The sequence below is a fragment of the Phyllobates terribilis genome, unplaced genomic scaffold, assembly GCF_046119375.1.
Source record: "Phyllobates terribilis strain yellow unplaced genomic scaffold, ASM4611937v1 Scaffold_8__6_contigs__length_399053987, whole genome shotgun sequence".
Classification (NCBI taxonomy): domain Eukaryota; kingdom Metazoa; phylum Chordata; class Amphibia; order Anura; family Dendrobatidae; genus Phyllobates; species Phyllobates terribilis.
The window spans coordinates 156372904-156396806 of NW_027362768.1; the positions used below are offsets into that span (position 1 = coordinate 156372904).

General features: G+C 41.1%; 1 protein-coding gene across 2 annotated transcripts in view; it reads left to right on the forward strand.

Annotated features, from left to right (window-relative positions):
• Nucleotides 1-23903, forward strand: part of COL24A1 (collagen type XXIV alpha 1 chain) — a 322172-nt gene that overhangs the window by 196726 nt on the left and 101543 nt on the right. For both annotated transcript variants that reach the window (XM_073643550.1, XM_073643551.1), the window contains exons 20-25: nucleotides 3686-3739; nucleotides 3941-3994; nucleotides 4904-4948; nucleotides 7838-7891; nucleotides 9841-9885; nucleotides 18346-18399. In XM_073643550.1, coding sequence (XP_073499651.1) covers nucleotides 3686-3739; nucleotides 3941-3994; nucleotides 4904-4948; nucleotides 7838-7891; nucleotides 9841-9885; nucleotides 18346-18399 — 306 coding nt within the window. The remainder of the gene's footprint in view (nucleotides 1-3685; nucleotides 3740-3940; nucleotides 3995-4903; nucleotides 4949-7837; nucleotides 7892-9840; nucleotides 9886-18345; nucleotides 18400-23903) is intronic.

Consider the following 23903-nt stretch of genomic DNA (forward strand, 5'->3'; position numbering starts at 1 on the left):
GTATGATCTGTGACATGTAACTGTCTTCCACAACCTCACCTTTGTAGCAGTGTTTGGCTGTTTCTCACACAGTTTTAAAGGGGTTATCCAGGACTATTTATTTTTTTAACTACGGGCTTAAGAACTAACAGGCAGGAAGTTGCCTGTAGTTGCACGGACTGCTCCTGCTGGCAATTCGGCAACCTCCGCTGACGTCACATCAGCAGAGCAGCGGCTTCTCTTCTGCACTGTTGATGGGGCGTGACTGCTGATGTGATGCTGATTGACAGCCGGCTCCCCGTTCCTAGATGCAGTGAGCCAGCTGTCAATCAGCATGACATCAGCAGCCATGCCCTGTTGACAGAGCAGCCTGGAAGGAGAAGAGCTGCTCTGTTGACTGAAGCAGCTGAGTTGCTGGCAGGAGCGATCAGTGACTGCTCTGAGACAGGTAGAACAGGCAGGTAGTTGCCTCTGTTAGTTTTTAGGCCATGGACAAAAAATAAAATAGTCCTGGACAACCCCTTTAAGCCTCCTACACAACTGTTTCCATTGCAGTTAATGACTTGTTTTAACCTACATATGAGAATGATCATTATCACCTGTTATAATTGGTTACTCATACACTTGAATATAACCCTACAAAGTCACTGACTTTCCCTTCAAAACAGCATTAATTCTTTTAAATACACTTGTACAAACGGAGGTCACATCAACTATTGGTTTGGTTTAGATTTCTCTTTTGTTCATTCACTTTGCATTTTGTTAATTGCTAAAAATAAACTATTAACACTTCTATTTTTGAAAGAATTCTTACCTTCCAACGTTTTTTCCACATCTCTAGAAAACTTTTGCACAGTACTGTATGTATGTGTGTATATATATATATATATATATATATATATATATATATATATATACATACACGCACACACAACTGACAAGGGCAAGGCGCTAAAACCCAGTTGTCAATTTATTCTTACATTTCCCTGAGGAGTTGCAGAAGAAAATCAAAACATGGGACCCAATTCAACAGGTTTCGCCATTTTTCTGGTGTAAAACTGCTTGAAATGTTGCAAAATGTTTGTATATCTCGAAAGTTGCGCAAAAGTTTTGCAAATTTTGCCATTTTCCCACTAGTCCCAGTCAGCTCCGGCAACTTTTAGAAGAGTTGGCGGAGCTCAGTTACAATGGGACATGGCCAAGCATGCCTAACAAATTCATCACAAAAGTGGAGTAAATTACACGAGAAATGTACTACTGTTCCCGACTGGAGCAAATTTCTGACGGAGGCACATCCTCTTTGAAAAATATTGAAGTCCACCCCCCACCCCCCTCAGCTCCCAAGTCTAAAATTGCAGGGAATATAGAACAATTGATACCATTCATCTGTGAATGTAGAGATATAATCATAAAGCAGTCACCATACGCTCGCAGGTCTCAGGGAAACCACAGGGAACCTTATAGGTGACTTACTGACTTGCATTGGGGCCATTTTCTGCTTTAAATCAACATTTAGAACAATTTACTGCAGTGCAGTTCTTGTATTTCATTCCTCATTGATGGATGGGATGTGTGATAGTCTGAGGGTGTCTGTTTAAATAGTCCGCTGATATTCCGGCTTATGTCAAACATGTGCATGTCAATATAGTTTACATTACTCCAAGTATCCTTGATTAGTTTCATTCAGGCCAAGTTTTCCTCCCAGGTCACGTTGATTTGCTCATTTTCACACTAGAAAAATGTAGTATCGGCGTAGCGGTATTGGCCGTAAACTCCGCGTCTGGTTATTTTCTTATGCACTTTTTTCTTAAGGTTGTAACCTGCTAATTCTTATACACATATGATGGTGACCTGTAAATATGTCCAGCTATGTGTTAATAACTTGTTCTAAACTTTGGACAGTTTGTCATAGCTTTCATGAATTAAATGTTTATATTTATTCCTATTGTATATTCTAGGTCAACCATATAATACCACCACATAGTGACCAAATAATAGTGTCATACACTGCCCAATAATAATTATATTACACAGGTCTAAAATAATAGTTCCATACAGATACAAAAAAATACAAAAAACATGAAGACATAATAAAGGCACACACTGAGTATATAGCAAATAATCACAAATTTGATTGCACATACAATAGATAAGGAAAAAATACCATTAAAAAATACACTTAATAACCTGAAAACAGTGTTATCTATAATAATAGTTCCATACAGATACAAAAAAAAAACAAAAAAACATGAGGACATAATAAAGGCACACACTGAGTATATAGCAAATAATCACAAATTTGATTGCACATACAATAGATAAGGAAAAAATACCATTAAAAAAACACTTAATAACCTGAAAACAGTGTCATCTATAATAATAGTTCCATACATTGCTAATTAATATTGCCTTACAGTGACTAAGTGAAATTGCCACACAGAGCGCAGAAATACCAGTATCATACAGTGTGTGCTAAATTAATAGTGCCATATCATGACTAATAACAATACCATACAGTGAGCACAAGCAGTACTATAGAGGGCTGAAAAAAATAGTTTCATACAAGGCAACATTAAAATTGATGTACAGTGACCAAATAATAGTGACATACAGTGCCCCAAAATAATATAGTGCTAAAACCATAGTTTCATCCAGTGTTACAATCATAGTTCCATACAGTGACCTATTAATTGTACCATACAGTGCTGAAATTATAGTTAAAGTACTAAATTAATATTGCCATAAAGTGACCAAATAATAGTGTTATACAGTGTCCAAAAATATTACACAGTTCTAAATGAATAGTTCCATACAGATAGAAAAAAAACAATGAGGACATAATAAAGGCTCACACTGAATATGTAGCAAATAATCATCCATTTTTATGGGTACAGTATTATACAGTGCTGAAATAATAGTTTCAGACATAGCAAAAAAAGTTGAACCGCACGAGGGTAAAAAAGAGGCACCTGCTGAATATATAGCAAATAATCACATTTATTGCACATAGATGAGGACAAAACACTATCAAAACCACTTAAGAACCAGAAATCAGTGCCATACTGTATACAACAAGAATGGCAAAAGTTGGCAGTTCCCTTTGCTAAAATATTTTAGGACCATACAGTGCTGAAATAATTATCACATACAAATCTAAATTAATAGTGCCATATAGTGTATATAACTGTACCTTACAGGGCTAAAAAAATGGTTTCATGCAGTGATAAAATAATTGTGCCATAAGTAACCAAATAATAGCGCCATACAGTGCTGAAATAATAGTGACATTTATTAACCAAATTAGCAGCTGTCACTAGCAGTCAACCATACTCACCATGGTAGAGTCTTGTGGATGGAAACAACAGGTAAAGCAATAAGTTCCTGTTGCATGGTGGGATTTTAAACTGATTTGACCACCTCCCACCCCAGAGCATTTGGACCCTTGAAATCTGGGTGCCACAACTAGAGGGAGCTAGAGAGCTTACTGCATACTGTAAGATCTTAACTTTAATGCAGTCAGCCCCTTGGCTCCCCCTAGTGGTGGCAGTACGCAGCCAAAAGTTTATTATTTAACTCTGTGCAGTTTACAAAATGTAAATGAAGAAGGACATTCACCCTAAGGCAATGTAGTATGTAAATTAAACATATTATTATATAATACTTAATTTATTAATTTTTGTAATTTTTTTTAATATTTTGTACCTAGGGTTTTCCAGGCGACATTGGTTTGCCTGGGTTAAATGGACCTGAAGGACCAAAGGTAAAAGCTTTGATTCTTCCAATCTGTATACTATCTTTTTTAACATTTTCATTTACACCTATATTCCTGCCAAAATAGGTGTATTTTCCATGGCCTTTTTCCAATGCTATAATATAGAACCAGACATTTGCCAATTCCTGAGGACATTGCTCGGTGTAAGCTGTGATGTAAAAATCAGTGATAATAAGTATTTCTTTCTAGGGTCTTATTGGAGACAGAGGGCCTCCAGGTCCACAGGGTCCAAAAGGTGCAGAGGTAAGCCAACCCATTTCCCCAAAATTCACCCAATGTCTTCTGAGGCTTCCAATATTATTTAACGTCCTCAAATTAAAGTAGAAAACAAATTACTTATACCTTAGTACAAATGCTTCTCTATTGAATCTATGATTTTGGTGTCTGCCAATTGTGATCTACAAACCTTAGGCACAAATACCAAAATCAGGGGTGGATTGGTCATTTAGACATTAGGTCAGTGGCCCATGTCCAGATGGGTCCAACAGCCTCGTTGTCACTTACAACAACCCTTTAAGGAGGACCTGTCACCAGATCAAAAGTAGGCAGATTTTGCTTTTATTTTGTTCCTACTGCTCCCCTGAATATTCTGTTATTTTGTTTTTTTTTTAAATACGCCCTACAGTACCAGAGATATGGACTTTTTTATTTAGTGCTAATTTTTATGGTCTTTACAAAGGGGGTGTGGCTCACAGTGTAATTATGCAGAGCAGCCTGAAGACACGCCCCTCAATAATCCCGTGAGCCACACCCCTTTAGTAAAGACCGTAAAAATTGGCACTAAATAAAAATGGCTATATCTCCGGAACCGTATCGCAGATCGTAAAAAAGAAAATAGCAGAACAGTCAAGGGAGCAGGGAGAAAAATATAAAAGCATTTTTGACAGGTTTTCTTTAAAATGGGGTTTTCCATAGTAAACATATTTTACCCATGCACAAGATAAATAATAATTGTGGTTGGGTAATGAGAAGGGACTGGGGACTTTTGACCTCCAATTTTAGTTATCAATGGAGATCGGAAATGTATTACTATCATATCAAAAGATAATACATGCCTATTGTGGGTAAATTATACTCCTGTGCCACGGCTGCACTCTGTCAGTGATTCCCGCTAATATATACCAGCTCATGTTTCGTATTGATATTTTACAGGGAGATGAAGGACCTCTGGGACCTCCAGGTGGTCTTGGACCAATTGTAAGTTTATCGAACACCCTGGTGTTGTATTATGTCTACATAACACCAAGTTCTCTTACAACAAGTTTTTACTTATAATATTAATTTTAAGTCAGTCTATGACCCAAAGGGACCGACTGCCTTATAGAGGGTCTGCATACAGATATTAAAGGGTTATTCCTGCCCCGCTGACCTCCCGATGCGGAAATGAGCAGATCGGGACTAAAAACTTTTAACGTTATTAGATTCATTCTTCGTCAACTGAGTTACTGTTTTCATGTTCCAAAAAGAAATCTGGAACGAATTGGTTTTCTTTACACCAGGGCTTTAAGTTACGTAATTATTAGTTATTATTAGTTATTTTATTATTTTTCATGGTCTTCATTACTTTTCATTTCTCAGTTTGAAGCTGGATTTCCTAAACGGCTTCTATTTTCTTGTATGAAGACCACATGTCCTTCCTGTTAAGCTGTTCTTAGCCTTCTGGATATCCATGGAAATTTAGGATGAGCTAACTCTTAAATATAGATCAAAGCTATGTTAGCCATCATAGCAAAGTGAATTACCTCCTCCTATTTCCGGGACATGTCTAATTCTCTGGCTTGGACTTATCTCCAACATTAAAAAAGATGCAATATAAATAGAAAGCTAAAAATATTCAGAAGTGGATGTTCCTTCGTCCATTTGTGTTTTGAAGACTCCTTCACTGTGTTGCTTGTTGTTTAAGCCATTGGTGGAGGACAAGTTCTGTTTCCATAGGGTTATAAAGTCGATCTGTTGGACTTTTCTAACATTAGTCATCCATTTCACCCATTTTGGACTTTTTTGGATTCAGATTGGATAGATGTTCAAAGGAAATGACCCTTAGGTACCCAGAAAGCCACCACTGTCATGGCAGTCCATGGTTGTGCCATGGAATGCCCTCTTAAATATCTATATCTAGTATACATTAATATATATATATCACCATTGTATTTTTACCTATACGTAGTCCCACAATGACGCCTAAAAAGCCATACATGTTATGGTGATGTCATGGTCTGTTAGGATTCATTTACACATGGAAATTTTAAGAGGAATTCTTTACCCAAATTAGCAAAAAATCCATATCCTATGCATGTAAATGGGGTTTCCACAACCCTAATCACATGCTATTGCAAGCTTCCACACCCAGAAGCAGCATGCTACTTATTCCGGTAGATTCTGAAGAAGCTGGCAGAATGGCCACACGTGGAATTAGCCCCACGCAATGCAAACTAGGGCACAAATACAAGTGTCAGCCTTTGTTTCGGTGGCGGATCCTGTAGGGAATATACCCTCTTACTTTGCATGTATAACAAGTAACAGGGAGCTTCACTGATTAATAAGGTTGTCGGGGCTTGAGGCTCAAGTGAATCCTCACAGTGCGCGCTGTCAGGATTGTCCTACACCAGCGCTGGGAGCGGGCAGGCCGTGTGACCACAAGTATGTGATTTGCATACTTACGGACACATTCCGACTAGACGTGTCCGGCCTCTCTCAACTCACTTGTACTGAGTGAGGCCATGCACGTCTAGTCAGCAGGTGACCACATGTATGCAAATCATATAATTGCAGTCACGCTCCTTGCATCGGCACCGGAGAATCCGGACAGCGTGCACACTGTGCACTGTAAGGATTTACAAGTCTCCAGTAACATACAGTGACTGCAGACTTGAACCCCAAGCCTGGGCAACCCCTTTAATATCATTGGCTGTCTTGTGTTGAAGTTAGGCATGAAGTGAAACAAGAAGTAAAATTGAAAAGTAGAAGAAAATCTGATCTTGCACTGAAAATGCCCGAGTTGTTTACCAGAACGTATAAAAAAGACGCCAGCTCTTTATAAGTCTTAGAAATAAGATGAACTATCTAGGAGACACAATGGCAATTTACTGCTGAAGCAAAGTTGCAAAATGCCACTGACGTAGAGACCCCAACAAAATGTCATGTCTTGAGTGTTGAAAGATAAAGGATATCATTGGATGGTGAAGGTCACATGATTGGCGCACAGTCAACTACATGCCAGTCTGTTCAGCCTAGACCTTTTGTTACACTGTCAGCAATGTGACAGCAATAAAAAAAAAAAAAAGTAGTCTGCTGGAGACAATAGATCTCAAAGTTAGAAAAAGTAGCTCCCCAAACTTTTTATTTTTTCAGTGAGGTGCTCATGGACTAGAGCTACTATACGAATATTGCTTTGGACTTTGTGGTTTTCCGTTTTCAATTTCCTCCGCCCATAGGCTTCTACCAGCTAATAAATATTAGAAATAAATTATTTTAGAAATAAATAATTATAAAATCAGTGATACTCACTATCCCGTGCTCCAGCACCACCTCTCCACTACAGCAATTGTGTCTGCTGCAGCCAATCACTGAGCTCAGCAGCTCTGCCGATGCAGCCTGTATAAGCTTCTGAGCCCAGCGATTGACTGCAGTGGTCACGTGCACTATAGTCATGATGTCATCACTGCAGCTAGCAATCACCGAGAGCAGCGGTGGAGAGCTGGAGCAGGAGAATGGGCTACCTCTGAATATTATTTTTAGCTAACATAAAGGCTCACCTTTGTCTTATATATATATATGGATGGGCTTTAAGCTTCCGGGCTGAAGAAACTTGCAAGAGGAAAGCCCCTTTAAGTATTTTAAGTATTAAAAAAAAACCTTCACCCCATTGCAATGTCAAAATGCCATCAAGCTGTTGACCACAGTGCTAAATTGTCTGACCCATAATAGTTGTGGAATGTATAAAGCAAGGATGTGCCATCCACTATTTCAGCTTCAATAAGTCTAATTAAAGGGATATCAAGGGTTGATGATATAGAAACCCAAAAGTTTCATTTACAGAAAAAAATAAAAAAATGATCTTCTTCTTCTTCTCTAATTTGTTGTCAGGGAAGACTGGGACGTAAAGGATATGCTGGAGAACAAGGACCCGAAGGCTTAAAGGTGATTTATTTATCTGTTACCCAGAAAGTGCAGCTTCTTCTTCTAAGAATATGGACACGGAGAATCTCAGACATACTTGGGATGAGATCACCATCTGGGACATGAAATTGCTTCCTCTTCCTCCTCCTCAGCATTTCTTGGCTGTTATATCAATAGAGGTTTATGGCTGCAGAGAAATTAATATGTTTTGTCATTAATTAATAGTGAACTACTGCACATGGATCTCTACGTCTTATAGTAAAATGTGGTATATAAAAAAAAACCTGATGCAGTTAGATTGAAAATTTTTTATTGATTTTTTTTTTTACATTTATTAATTTATTTTATATGTGTTAATTCATTTTTTGTATAGTTCCAAAATATTTCAGGTGTATACAACAACTGCAGGCTTATACTGTGGAGGGACTGTGTTAATCAGACAGCAGATGGCGCTGTGTTGACTATTATAGTTTGTTAAGCTCATATAGCACCCCTCTAGAATGTATTGTATGACCTCTCTGCTCATTTCTGTAATCCATATTTTGATTATGCAGTTAACGAACGCTGTATGTGCCAAATAAACTCCTTCATTCTCCCACCACGGAGTCTGACACCTGCTAGTCTGAGCGTCAGCCTGAGTGAGAACGTGCAAAATCTCTCTTCAAATGGACAAGTCAAAAGTCTATAACCAATGAGCCTTTGTAAAGATATAGAATAAAGGGGTTGTCCAGCAGAAGAAAATATACCAAGACCCAGATTCTACCCCAACACCTCCACCTCTACTCTGGGATCGACACAGAAGAAAGCTTCCTGTGTTAGAATGTGTATGAAGGGGGCTGGCTGACCGGTTCATTTCAATAGCTAAGTCAGCACCCTTTCTGATTAATAGACACAAAAAGGAGGGCTAGCTTAATTATTGAAATGAGCCAGCCAGACCCTATTATAAGCATTACTGGTCACATTCTGATACAGGAATAAAAGGACAGTCATAAATATAATCGATCATGGGAACCCCTTGATATCCTGATATGAAGTTGTGGGGGCACAGGTGCTGTCACAGAGAGAGATCCCCCTCCCTCTATTGGAGAAAGTAAACTTTTATATTGAGGACTTATCCCTAGGGCTAGCGCACACCACCGTAAAAATCGGACGAGTGTGATCCGTCGTTTTGATGTACAGCACTCATCCCCATGTTTTTCAATGAGGTCGTGCACGTATCCAATTTTTTTCGCCCGGACCGAGTGGTCCAAGGACAAACATCGCGGCATGCATGATTTACCTCTGACAATTGGAATTCACTCCACCATTCAAATCTATGGGTCGGATGACAATCGAGTGCGGTCCAATCTTCAGGGACAGACTTAATGAAGACGGAGAAACAGGTTTTTTTTTCTTATCCACATCTGAGAAAATTGGATCACACTCTGATCAAACTCTAATCGGACCAATTTTCTCAGATGAGAGACACACGGTCGTGTTAACACTAGAACAGCGGATGGGGTCATAATGACCCCTTACCTTTATTTTTTTTTCCTGCAGGTTCTAGTGTTAAAGTGATCGATATAGGTGGAGGTTCGTCACTTGACGCACCCATCAATCAGCTATTACCACCTCTGGTGGCAGCCAGATGTAAGCAGTGTATGGAGTGAAACACCACAGCGCCTCACTGTTTAGTGGCCGCTGTCAGGTACTGCAGATCAGCCCCAGATTAAGAGAATATGAGCTGATTTGCAGTCCCTGGTCACGATCACTACATATAATACAGGGTCTGGATCTGTACATTGTTTACATCCAGCAACCTCCAGAGCAGATATTTGCTGATCGATGGGGGTGCCGGGTGTTGACCTATACGTATCATATATTGATTGATTACAATAATTTCAATATAAAAATCAGGGGGCAACCCTTACTAGATTTAGCGCTCTGTAGCAACTATTCCATATAATCATTGTCTTTATTTTCTTCATCAGGGTGAAGTTGGAGATATTGGAAACATTGGAAAAATTGGCGAAGCAGTAAGTTTTGTTATGGTTTTCATTAGCTATTATGAACACTAACTTTTTTTTTTAGTTGACACTTGCAGTAAAATAACAGAAATGTTTCAATAGTTTCACCTAGTAAACTGATAATTATTGATGCCCAGAATGTCTGGTAAATGGTGAAGACAAGGTGATATTTCCTCCTAGATAAAAGAGGTCCCACAAGTTACAATGACTGCACATGTACAGTCTTTTCTGGTTCAATATACATTGAAGCTACAATCAATGTACAATGTCTTCGCTCCATCCCAGTACAGTACCACACAGCTGCTATGGAACGTACTTATATATTTACTAAAAGAGAAGTGTTAGGAAAGCCAACGGGACCTCTGAAATGTTGTAGTTTTTAAAGGGAATCTGTCAGCAGGATTTCACCCCCCCCCCAAACTATTTACACCGTGTGCAGAATTATTAGGCAAATGCGTATTTTGATCACTTTGATACTGTTTATACATGTTGTCCTACTCCAAGCTGCATAGGCTTGAGAGCCAACTACCAATTAAGTAAATCTGGTGATGTGCATCTCTGTAATGAGGAGGGGTGTTGACTAATGACATCAACACCCTATATAAGGTGTGCTTAATTATTAGGCAACTTCCTTTCCTTTGGCAAAATGGGTCAGAAGAGAGATTTGACGGGCTCTGAAAAGTCCAAAATTGTGAGATGTCTTGCAGAGGGATGCAGCAGTCTTAAAATTTCCAAACTTTTGAAGAATGATCACCGAACAATCAAGCGTTTCATGGCAAATAGCCAACAGGGTCGCAAGAAGCGTTTTGGCCAAAAAAGGCGCAAAATCACTGTCCATGAATTGAGGAAAATCAAGCGTGAAGCTGCCAAGATGCCATTCGCCACCAGTTTTGCCATATTTCAGAGCTGCAACGTTACTGGAGTATCAAAAAGCACAAGGTGTGCGATACTCAGGGACATGGCCAAGGTAAGGAAGGCTGAAAAACGACCACCTTTGAACAAGAAACATAAGATAAAACATCAAGAATGAGCCAAGAAATATCTTAAGACTGATTTTTCAAAGGTTTTATGGACTGATGAAATGAGAGTGACTCTTGATGGGCCAGATGGATGGGCCAGAGGCTGGATCAGTAAAGGGCAGAGAGCTCCACTCCGACTCAGACGCCAGCAAGGTGGAGGTGGGGTACTGGTATGGGCTGGTATCATCAAAGATGAACTTGTGGGACCTTTTCGGGTTGAGGATGGAGTGAAGCTCAACTCCCAGACCTACTACCAGTTTCTGGAAGACAACTTCTTCAAGCAGTGGTACAGGAAGAAGTCGGTATTGTTCAAGAAAAACATGATTTTCATGCAGGACAATGCTCCATCACATGCATCCAACTACTCCACAGCGTGGCTGGCCAGTAAAGGTCTAAAAGAAGAAAAAATAATGACATGGCCCCCTTGTTCACCTGATCTGAACCCCATAGAGAACCTGTGGTCCATCATAAAATGTGAGATCTATAGGGAGGGAAAACAGTACACCTCTCGGAACAGTGTCTGGGAGGCTGTGGTGGCTGCTGCACGCAATGTTGATCGAAAACAGATCAAGCAACTGACAGAATCTATGGATGGAAGGCTGCTGAGTGTCATCATAAAGAAAGGTGGCTATATTCATCACTAATTTTTTTGTTTTTTGTTTTTGCATGTCAGAAATGTTTATTTCTACATTTTGTGCACTGATATTGGTTTACCTGGTGAAAATAAACAAATGAGATGGGATTATATTTGGTTTTTATTAAGTTGCCTAATAATTCTGCACAGTAATAGTTACCTGCACAAACAGATATCCTCCTAAGATAGCCAAATCTAAAAAAAAACACTCCAACTTCCAAAAATATTAAGCTTGGATATTTATGAGTCTTTTGGGTTGATTGAGAACATAGTTGTTGATAAATAATAAAAATAATCCTCTAAAATACAACTTGCCTAATAATTCTGCACACAGTGTATATGCGCATGTAGCTCTTTCAAAGACAAGTCCAGCAATACCTGTACATGGCCGATCCTTTCCTCCATTACAGAGAAATCAGTGTGTGAATTGATATGCAAATGAGTCTAAAGAGCTATGGTAGATCTGAAGCCTCCATCACTCCAGCTCTATTCCCTGCCCAGCGCCACCTCCTCCTGCTTGACTGACAGCTTTTTTGCCTGAAGTCACACAGCAAGTCACACTGTGTGACTTCAGGCAAAGGAGCTATCAGTCAAGCAGGAGGATGTGGCGCTTGACAGGGAATAGAGCTGGAGTGACGGAGGCTTCAGATCTACCACAGCTCCTCATTTACATATCAATTCAAACTCTGATTTCTTAGTAACTGAGGAATGGACATGTGGTTGCTGGACTTGTCTTTGAAAGAGCTATATGCACTCCTAAATAGATTTGAGGGTAAATCCTGCTGACAGATTTAATTTAAAGGGAATAATTTACAACATTTTACTATGTAATCCAAAAGCAGCACAGTGTAGAGGCTGAGACCCTGATTACTGCGATGTGTCACTTGCTGGTCTGCATGCCATCATTTTGATACAATCACTGTTTTGGCAGCTTTTTTTGTACACTGTGCATAGGCAGAAAGTTGTCAGTCGTGGGGGTAGGGTTATACAGAACAAGTTGTCCAGGAGGAACGAAACAAAAACTTTCTGGCAGATTCCCTGTAAGACTATTGATCCCTTAGCTTTTTATTTTTTTGATGATCAAATAAATCTGATGACATAATGCAATAATCGCCTGCGTCTTGTTCAACCTACGTGGGCACTTTTCTGGGCTTAAAAGGCAAAAAATTGACAGCGAAAATGGGCATGGTGTTTAAGTGCTGGACCTCAAATGGGGTTACAACTTTGCAGAGTTGGGAAAAGAAAGCATTTGCTAATGTCTCCCATACGGCTAAGTATCTCATTGTGCATTGTATCTAATTATGAGTGATTTGTGTAAGTAAATGACCTCTTTCCCTGCATTTATAATATCTGCGATCATTGCCAGAGAGTGAATATTTCTGTTTGTGTCCAAAATGGGCTCAGTTATTTTCTGAAAAACAATAAAACTTTTGCACACCGGCGCTGCCATATGGCTGTGCCTGAAACTGCAGCTCCGCACCAGCCACACGAGCTATTAGTCCAGCTGTATCGAGAAGCCGCCAAGCACATAAACACTTCACTTTTATCATTGCCAGAGCTTGTTTTTTTCTTATTATGAGTTACATATATTCTAAATTTGAAAATATTCACAACCGATATTAAAAGGGCATAAAGAATAAAAAATAAGATATAGTCATGCGATCGAGGACATCAGGAAAATCTGGAAATTAGAAGCAGTTGTCACCTGCATCATCTGTGCAGAGTGTGTCAGCAGAAGAGCTAGTTTACATCCCATCATTTCCCCGGTGAGGAGCATCAGCGGTGGCACTCTGCCATCAGCGGTGGCACTCTGCCATCAGCGGTGGCACGCTGCCATCTTCCTGTTTTTGAAGGGAAATGTTTTATCTGCATCATTTGAGGTATGCATACCTTATCACGAATGCTTTGATCAGAAGACGGCTATTGAAAGCTTGATCTGCACAGACTAATAATAAGGGCTGGAGGATGGCACGTTAGTGTTGCCTGCAGAACATATAGGGGCACGTTTATGGATATGAACTTCATTACAGCGAGCACAGTGAGGACATGCCGGTGTAATTTATCATTATTGGGTAAACTTTCAATAGTAAAATGATGATCACATATTCCATAAACGCGATTTCATATTTTGACATGGTAAGAGAGTGGAACGCAGTTCGCAAACGGTTTTGTAACACCTGTTACCCGCACCACAAATTTTTTTTCTATAGTGTGTTATAATGAAAGAAAAATAAGTATTTTTTCTTCTTCTTTCTCATTGTTCTTTCTCCCTCCTTCCTTCTTCTTCCTTTTTCTTCTTCTTCCTCTTCCTTCTTATTCTTATACTGTGTTATAATGAAAACCAAAAGTATTTATTCTTCTTCTTTCTCATTCTTCTTTCTTCTTCTTCCTCATTCTTCTTCCTCCTTTTTCTTCCTCGTCCTTCTTATTCTTCTAGTGTGTTATAATGAAAGAAAAAAAAGTATTTATCTTTCTTTCTCATTCATTCTTCTTTCTTCCTCCTGCTCTCCTTCCTCATTTTTCTTCCTCCTCCTATTTCTTCTTCTTCCTTCTTATTCTTAGAGTATGTTATAATGAAAGAAAAAAAGTATTTACCCTTCTTCATTCTCATTTTTCCTCCTTCCTTTCTTTCTTATCTTTCTTCTTTCTTCTTCTTCCTCTTCCTTAATCTTCTTCTTGCTTCTTATTCTTCATCCATATTTATGCATTCTTTTTTATTCTTTCTTCTCTTCTTTTCCCTCTCTGTCACTTTCTTTTCCAGCACCGAGGGGCATTGCAATGTATACTAACAGAGCCCTATACTACTCCAGGGTACTACTGTTGTAAACTCCCACTATGGCAGCCAATGGAACAGCGAACCCAAAAATGCTCTCTCATTAATGACCCCTTTAATGGACTATTTCACTATTTACAAATTTAAAAGGCAATTAAGAGCTCAAACCTTTTGGCTTAAAGGGGTTGCCTGGGCAAAATAAAACAATGCCGAGGGGATGAGATATCTAACAAATAACAAACTAAGTGATACTCACCTACCAGCACCCTTGTGCTTTCAGCACTGGATGCCACGCGTTCTGCACAGACATAGGAAGTGGTGATGTCAAGTGACTTTCCTGCCTTTACTTGTACGAGTAGAAATTGTTCTACAGACATGGGATCTATGAGCAGCACAGTTTTATTCACTTTTTGTGTAGGACTATAAAGTCCTTCAATGATTATCATTTTTTTCTTTTACATCACATGGATATTCTTCTACAGGTTGATGATTTTCTCTTAAGAGCCAAAATTGTAGTGATAGGAAGATACATGTCAGTATGTCTAGCAAATTCATACAACCCCTGGCAAAAATTATGGAATCACCGGGCTCGGAGGATGTTCATTGAGTTGCTTAATGTTGTTGAAAAAAAGAAGATCACAGACATGGCACAAAACTAAAGTTTCTTACAGTTCGGTCACAGACATTGACTCCAGTTTTCCTCCCATTCGTTCCTCATTTGTTTTGTTGTGCATTTCCTGTTTTGGAGACATATTGCTTTAAGTTTCCGCTCTTGACGCTTTGATGTCTTCCTTGGTCTACCAGTTTGTTTGCCTTTGTAATGCAGCGACTTGCTGGCATTACGGTAATGGTCCAGGATGTGTTTTACCTGACCATGTACCTTCCCCCTCAGGTGACTGGTCACATGACTGTGACCTAGCACAGGTCCTGCGTGCACAGAATGTCTGTCTGATCACATGACTGTGACATCAGCAAGGTCCTGTCTGTGTGTATGTGTGTGCACGGGATGGATATATAAACCCTGCTTGATGGGAGACAGGTGTGTTCGGTGTGTTGGGCTTGAGGCCTGTTCCCCGTGTGTGTGGGACACCGTGATACAGTGAAGCCTGGCAGCCTGAAAGGTCGAGGCTGGATCTTGTGTAGATGCCAGTGGCCTTAGAAGGCAGCGGCTTGGTGAAGAGTCCGGAAAGGTGCAGACTGGATGTGTGTGAGTGAAACATTCCAGTAGCCTTAGACGGGATGACGGCTAGAGACCCCCACCTGGGAAAGCCTTAAAGCCATAGTGGTGGCGGATTAAATGGACTGCAGCAACTAAACCCGGCAAAGGTAATACACTTTGTTATATGGACACTTATATAGACATTGCTTTAGTATTACCTTGCTGAAGGCTGTAACTTGGGCCTGTCTGCTACTTGAGAGACTCCTGGGTGTTAAGTGTGTAAACATGCCGGTGATAAACTAAGAAGGACTGTGTGATATGCGGTTTATGAAGTGCAATAAACTGCTGTATTGAGAAAATACTGGAAGGACATTGAACGTGTGCTTAATTTACCCGGTGCAGCGAGTATCCCCCATTATGATGACTAGCACTGGCTTACACCTTTAACAACCTTCCCATGTTGTATGTATTTGGTCCAGATTTTAGACCCAGCTGACTGTGAACAACCAACATCTTTTGCAACATTGCCTGATGATTTACTTTCTTTTAAGAGTTTGATAATCCTCTCCTTTGTTTAAATTGAAATCTCTTGTGTTGGAGCCATGATTCAGTCCACTTGGTGCAACAGCTCTCCAAGGTGTGATCACTCCTTTTTAGATGCAGACTAACAAGCAGATCTAATTTGATGCAGGAGTTAGTTTTGGAAATGAAAATTTACAGGGTGATTCCATAATTTTTTCCTCAGAATTGAGTGATTCCATAATTTTTTCCCTCTGCTTGGTCTGAAAAAAATTACCCTTACTGAGCACTACATTTTTTGTGGTACATAGATGATTTTCTTCCAGTTTTATCTTTGAAGATCTTTTTATTTTGTTTAGGGATCAGCTATCTCTCCTGAGTCATTATTTGAGTGAATAAATTGACAACTGGGTGTTACCATAACCTTGTTAAAGAAAACCTGTCATCAGGACTTTATACCCCAATCTAATGACATGTATATAAATGTATTTAATGCTGAGTTAATCTTTACCTTTCTTGTAAAAATCCATTCTGCTGTTTTAGAGAAATCCACAGTTGAAATTATATGCAAATGACTTGCAAGTGTAGTGGGCGGAGAATAGGGAGAAAAGGAGGAGCACTGTCAGTGCAGGCCCCGCCCACTGCACTTGCAATGCATTAGCATACAATTTAAACAATGGATTTCTCTAAAACAGCAAAACGGATTTCTACAAGAAAGGTAAAGATTAACTCAGCATAAAAGCGCCTTTACATACATGTCAATAGTTATAAAATCCAGATGACAGGTTCTCTTAAACAAAACGTACTCCCTACAGAGTGTAGGGATACACCCCTTATTTAGCAACACCTGGCTGTCAATTTATTTCTAAATTACTAGGAGTAATAGCAGAGGACCACAACAATGCAACGGAAAGAAATGGTGATCACAGAATTGTTATTTTATGCGCAATAGAAGTATTTATTAAAACAAACATGTCAGGAGAGCAGAAAGGTCCTCTTTTATATATATATATAGATATATATATCTATATATATAGATATATATAGATATATATATCTATATATATCATTTTTAAGACTATTTGGCTCTTACCTGTCTTTTTTATGTCAAATAAACCTAATGACACAAATTGTACAAAAATTAGAGCAAAATTGTGTTATTCTTAGTGCAGGGCCTGAGGGGGTGATGCATGATACAGTAGTTAAAAACTCAGCGTTCCATGCAAAAGTGGGCTAAGTGTTTGTGTGCTGATTTCAAATATCTCAAATGGGGTTACATATGTGGAGAACTGGGAAAAGAATGCATTTGCCAATGTCACCTATAAGGTTAAGTCCCTAATTGTGCATTGCACCCATAGATAACCTTATCAATTTGGTCTGTTTAAAACTTTCCCATTTCCCCGCAATCAGTGCTCGAGAGTGAATATTTCTGTTTGTATGAAAAATGGGCTTTATTATTTTCTAAAGAGATATCAAACTTTTGCATTGGGACCTAGAAACTTTGGGTTATGTTTCTGGTTTGAACCTTGTGTCTTTACGGGGGCCAAGTGGTCCCTCCGCCACAAGAAAGTGCAACAGTATTGTTTAGGAAGGCCGGTACAAATTTTGTATTGGGTCCCGAATACTCCAAGCCGTACCTCTGCCTTTTTTTGCTGCACTGTTTAAAAACATAGAAAGTGACAAAGCCAATATCCTTCATTACATTTACTGACTAATTAGAAATAAGTCAAGAAAAAACCCCTATGTAACGTTAGTTTTGTGAAGCAGCAGAGATATGTGACTTGTGGGTGAGAACGTCTTTTCATAGCTGAAAATCTGGATGTTAAATTATTTGAAGACAATTTGTGAATGAAAACAGATGACGGAAGCTGGGATGAATTATTGAAGCCATGACTCACGTACAACGCCGGATTCTTATATTACACGAGGACACAGAAGCTGCTGCTGCTGTCGAGCTACATGCTGGAAACAGAGCTAACCGGTTTTACCATGGGAAAGGCGCTGTAAATCGTCATCCCCATCGAAAACTATTTGATTAAATGCTACATTACCTGCCCTCACCTCTAAAGAGAAAATGCAGCACTACAGACTACAGTCTCATCAGACTCAAAGCTGTAACGTATCATGTAGCGTAGGGATTGTAGAACCCTAATTGGGGATTTACCGACTTTATAGAGGATTTCAATTTGGATATAGTTTTGACAAAAGAAATCTGGTTTTGTTTTTTTGCCTTTTTTTCAAGAAAATCTTCCACTTTGTTGAATATTGTTTTTTTTGCCGTAAAATTTGTTTCGTCTAGTTCATTTCCTGTGAAATGGTATGTCCTCTGGGGTGATTCTGATCTTATTTCTTTTGCTTTTTGTAGGGACCTGAGGGTTTGCCAGGAGAATCTGGGCCACCTGGAGATCCTGGAGAAAAGGTTAATTTAATGTTTTTATGTTTTTTGGGGGGAGATTTCTTAGCAAATTTTTCCATGGGAGGGGGTCTCATCATAAGAGCTGAATAACTGCTCAGAATCATCAAGCATGGTGTGAACTCTGTCGGTAAGGGACGTTCATTACCTATGTCGGTCATTATTGGTATCATAGAGGTGGGCTTTTATCAGAATTTGAGGGATCAAGGAGAGATGAGTAGGAAATACTGAGGGCACTACTAATACAGTGGGATCAACCAACTACACTCCTGAGCAAAGCATGTGTATACGAAAAGAAGTGTGCAAAGTAGTCGGGATCACCAGATATAATAACCAAAACTTGATTTACACAGCATGAACGAACAAAGACTTGTATGATAAAAACAATTAAAGAGTCAAGAAAAAATCTAGAATACGCCACCAGATGTGTTCAGGTAAGTACTAACAACCCTCCTCCAATGTACACGCTAAGGAAACCCACAGTAATAAGCTAGTAGTCCCAGTATAGGTATGAAATACCCTGGAACAGAGTAACAATCCGCTGATCAGTACAAAATACGCACAATTTATGGAAATCAAAAAAAGACAAACATGGACTCGTACATATGCAATAAATACTGTAATAATAATAAGACCTAGATAAGTCAAAAACAGACTGATAAATATAAGTCCTATTTCCATATCTAATAAGTTCAGCGCAAAGATACCAGACAATAGAACGTACAGAGGGCTGATCAGAGGGTTGTTATTCTGTTCCAGGGTATTTCATACCTATACTGGGACTACTAGCTTATTATTGTGGGTTACCTTAGAATATACATTGGATGAGGGTTGTTAGTCCTTACGTGGACACATCCGGTGGTGTATTCTAACCTTTTTCTTGACTTTTTAATTGTTTTTATCATACATCTTTTTGTTTGTTCATGCTGTGTAAATAAAGTTTTGTTTATTATATTTGGTGATCCCGACTGCTTCGCACACTTCTTTTCATATACACATGGATCCAGGAGAGATGAGTAACACAGTGGCTCTTAAAAACAAAGAGTAAAACAAAAAGCCATAAGATCTTACCTCCCTTACCACATTTTTTTCTTTGCATTTGAGGTTTTTGTGCCTTATATGAAATATTTTTGGCATAATAAATCATTATTTTGTTGTTTTTTTATCTTTTTTTCTTTGATTTGCACCCCATGCATTTTTCCATATGATATAATACATACATCTTTACTGTATAGTCTGCATAGACTGTGCTTGAAAGGTTTGTATCCTTAATGCAGCTTCAATACAGTGTGCAAAAAGAGATGGAGTCAATACCTAAAGACTAGCAGGGAGATAGACTACAGCGCCTTATCTGTGCTCGTAATGTCACCATTCTGCCTTATCTGGGCCTCTGGCAGTACAGTAGAGCTGTCATCTGTCAATAAATCTCCCCTGACAGCTAGTAATAGTGAGATGACTCTGCTGACTCTGTCCCAGTCTATTCAGTTCAGTGAACAGAAAAAAACAGTAAAAATAGTAAATTTCAGCCATGTTCCATAAGATGGCAAACAAACTACAATAATTCAGGATTATCAAATATTAATATCAACACCGAAAATTCTACATAATTTTTTGTTGAAATGCTCTTTACGATAAGATGTTGTTATAGGTTTTACTTTCAGATCACCCCGACAAAGTAGCATTTCAGATGAAATGAATACAGAAAAAATCTTGGTTAATACAACATCTGCAAAGATCCTTGCAACACAGGAATACTATAAACCCCGTTTGCAATAATTACGTCTAATGCAAACACTCTTTGAAGAGGTAGATAAGGATTTATTGTTATTTCTGCTCCGATCCGACTGCTTGAAGGAAAACGTGGACGGAGGCAGCTTGTACAAAAATTCCAAATACCTATTAACTTTCAAAGCCATAAATTGTTGTTAAGTGGGTGCAATTATGTAAGTCATGGAAACATGGCTTCAATATCATGTAAACATAATGGTCAGGATTGTAGGCATTCTTACTGTCTGTGCAAACGACATCTTTTACAGGCGGGTCCACTCCAAAACCCACCTGAAAAAGCGCTCATGAAACACTAAAAAGAATGAATATATACGTTTCTATGTAAATGTAAGGTGCCCCAGCGAGGTAGTCGTGAGCGAGCTGTTGCTCCTACTCGCTCTGGCACCCTACAGACAATGTGTGTCCTCCCTCTGATGTGCTGCGGTGTATGTGGTGCACTCCACTTACTTCAGACCATCCGGTCTCGGATGTCTCCGGGCATTTCTCTTCTGGGACCAGGGCAGCAATAAATTCAGAGGACACGAGGTTCTTAACCATAACTGGGACTTTACTTGGGGAAGAGGAATATGCACAATATTTACAGGCAGATATAATGGATAAGGCCCAACTGGTTGTCACCTTTCTCACAGGTACTGGAAACTACTTCAGCCCTGGTTCCCTCTTTAAGTGAAGCATCTCTGTTGCTCTATTCTCTGGCCCTAGAGAATCTTCCTCACCAGTGACAGTCCCCACGTCCTAGCCTTGAGTCCTAGCTTCTTCTGCAGCCTGCAGACAGAATATTCCCCGGGTCCTCAATACCTCTGTTGAGTTTCTCTGGCAGGCTAAGGGGACTCTTGCGTAGGGAATCTTCACTCTGGTGATCCTACTGTCTGGGGTACTGGGATCCCATCTGCCCTAGCAGCCACTATACTCAGGCTGCCCCTACTGTTCTCTGTCCAAACTCTAAATGAGTTCTTTCTGGAAACTCACCACAGGTTTCCTAAAGCGCCCACCTTGTATGGGCTGTCCTCACACACGATTAACCCTTCACTGTCATACAGGTCTTCAATCCTGGTAGCAGACTTGAACTATCAACTGTGCCCGGGACAGTGGCATCTTGTGGCTGGTTACCAATACTACAGCCAACAAGGAATTATATCAGGAACAAACTTTTTACACACTTTATGCCTGATCATGGCACTAAGTTCCCCCTTTATTCTACTGGCTGGATCATCACAGCTAACCCCTTAACTGGACCTAACGGCAGCTCAGAGAGATCTAACTATGGGAACATTCTCCTTTAACTCTTTCAGTGCCAAAGGAAGGCTGCGTCCTTCCCCACTACTACATGCCCCCACACTTTAATGATGGTCATCCTCGACCATACCTAGCAACAAACCACATATATCAGATTACTAAAACATTTTAGTACACGACTGGTCCTGAAGTCTTCTTCTTATGTGGAGACCAGCCCTTCTCGGTTAAGGGCCCCTGAACAGCAACTCAGACAGTTAATTGTCATAACTTTCAACAGTGCTCAAGAGTACCGGTCCTTCTGTGTAAGGACCCTGGAAACACTGTGTCCATGTCCATATTATTAAGACAGATCAAACACCAATAGCCCTCAATCTCCTTCAAGGGCTGTATTCTGAGGCACACAGTCACAGGGAACACCCCATGAGTCTCTTTCTTCTTGGCCTTAGCAGGGGTCACCGGTTCTTCCCGCTAGGCCGCAAGTCTCTTAAGATTAGAGGATATTGTAACGGGTCTGGGAGGCGGAACCTCTGAGCAACTCTACAAGGGGGCGGTCCTTGTGAGGAAGCGGGTGGCTCCCAGGGAAGACGGGCAGGTAGTCACGGCAAGTGACAGGGACAGTCTCTGGGTAGAAGGGCAGGTAGTCACGGCAAGTGACAGGGACAGTCTCTGGGTAGAAGGGCAGGTAGTCACGGCAAGTGACAGGGACAGTCTCTGGGTAGAAGGGCAGGTAGTCACAGCAAGTGACAGGGACAGTCTCTGGGTAGAGTAGCAGACAGGTAGCAGGTGGACACTCCCAGGTGAGCGGGCAAGAGTCTCTGGACGGGCAGGTGGTCACAGCAAGTGACGGCAGAGTCTCAAGGTAGGCTAACAGGCAGGTAGCAGGTGAGCACTCCCAGGTGAGCAGGCAAGAGTCTCTGGACAGGCAGGTGGTCACGGCAAGTGACGGCAGAGCCTCCAGGTAGGCTAGCAGGCAGGTAGCAGGTGAGCGCTCCCAGGTGAGCGGGCAAGAGACTCTGGACTGGCAGGTGGTCACGGCAAGTGACGGCAGAGCCTCCAGGTAGGCTAGCAGGCAAGTAGCAGGTGAGCGCTCCCAGGTGAGCGGGCAGGCTGGTCCATAGACAGACTGACAGGTGTCGGAAGGCAGACCGTCGGACCGCAGGCTTGCAAGCAGGTAAGCGGATATCAGGCAGGTATCAAGCAGGAATCTGGCAGGTGACTGGCAGGTAACTGGCAACGGGACCTGAGGGCTGAAGCAGAGTGAAGGCTTTGCAACAACATTGCTCGGGCACCTCCATTATGGAGGAGGTGCCTTATGTATGGTGAGGTCCTCCGGCCATTGGCCGGGGACTCCTTAGGACGGCGCGCGCGGCCCCTTTAAGAGAGGGGGAGCGCGCGCGCGCCCTAAGCACAGTGGCCGGGAAGCAGCGCGCGCTGCCAGCAGAGCGGGAGGAGGACGCCGGGCACGGAGCGGAGAGGTGAGGGGAACAGCGTCCCTGCCTAGCAGGAGGCAGGGACGCCGACGCTACAGTACCCCCCCCCTTTAGGCCCCCCCTTTTTTAGGCCAGACAGAAATTTATCAAGGATGAGAGGGGCATGGATGTTCTCCCGGGGCTCCCACGTTCTCTCCTCAGGACCAAGCCCCTTCCAATCTACCAGAAAAATGTTTTTTCCTCTTACCCTTTTGGTGGCCAGAATGTTCTCTACCTCAAACTCGTTTTCAGCGGAAACCAGAGCAGGAGGCGTACCTGTAGACTTGGAAAAAGAGTTAAGTACCACGGGTTTGAGGAGAGATACATGGAAGGAGTTAGGGATCCGAAAGTTGGCCGGGAGTTTCAATTTATAGGCCACTGGGTTGATTTGTTTGATAACTTCTAGTGGGCCGATGAACCGAGGCCCTAACTTGTAGGAAGGAATCTTGAGCCGGACATACTTGGACGAGAGCCAGACTTTATCTCCAGGACGGAATTGTGGAGGATCCAGGCGTTTTTTGTCAGCGTGTTTTTTCATCCGCTCGGACGACTGAAGGAGTGCGGATTGGGTACTCTCCCAAATGGAGGAAAATTTGCTAATGAGAGATTCCGCAGCCTGATTGTCCACCGAGGTGGAGACGGGAAATGGGATCCGAGGATGCTGACCGAAGACTACAAAAAACGGGGATTTGGAGGAAGATTCGCTCTCGTGATTATTGTAAGAAAATTCGGCCCATGGTAGGAGATCCACCCAGTCTGAATGGTGGGCATTAACGAAGTGCCGGAGGTAACTGGTCAGGATCTGATTGATCCGCTCCACTTGACCATTGGACTGTGGGTGGTATGCGGAGGAGAAGTCCAGGGTGACGTCTAGCAGCTTACATGTGGCTCTCCAGAAGCGTGAGGTGAACTGAACCCCACGATCCGACACGATATGGAGGGGCAGGCCATGGAGACGGAAGATGTGGCGGATAAAGTCTTTAGCCAGCTCGGGTGCAGACGGGAGGCCTGGCAGGG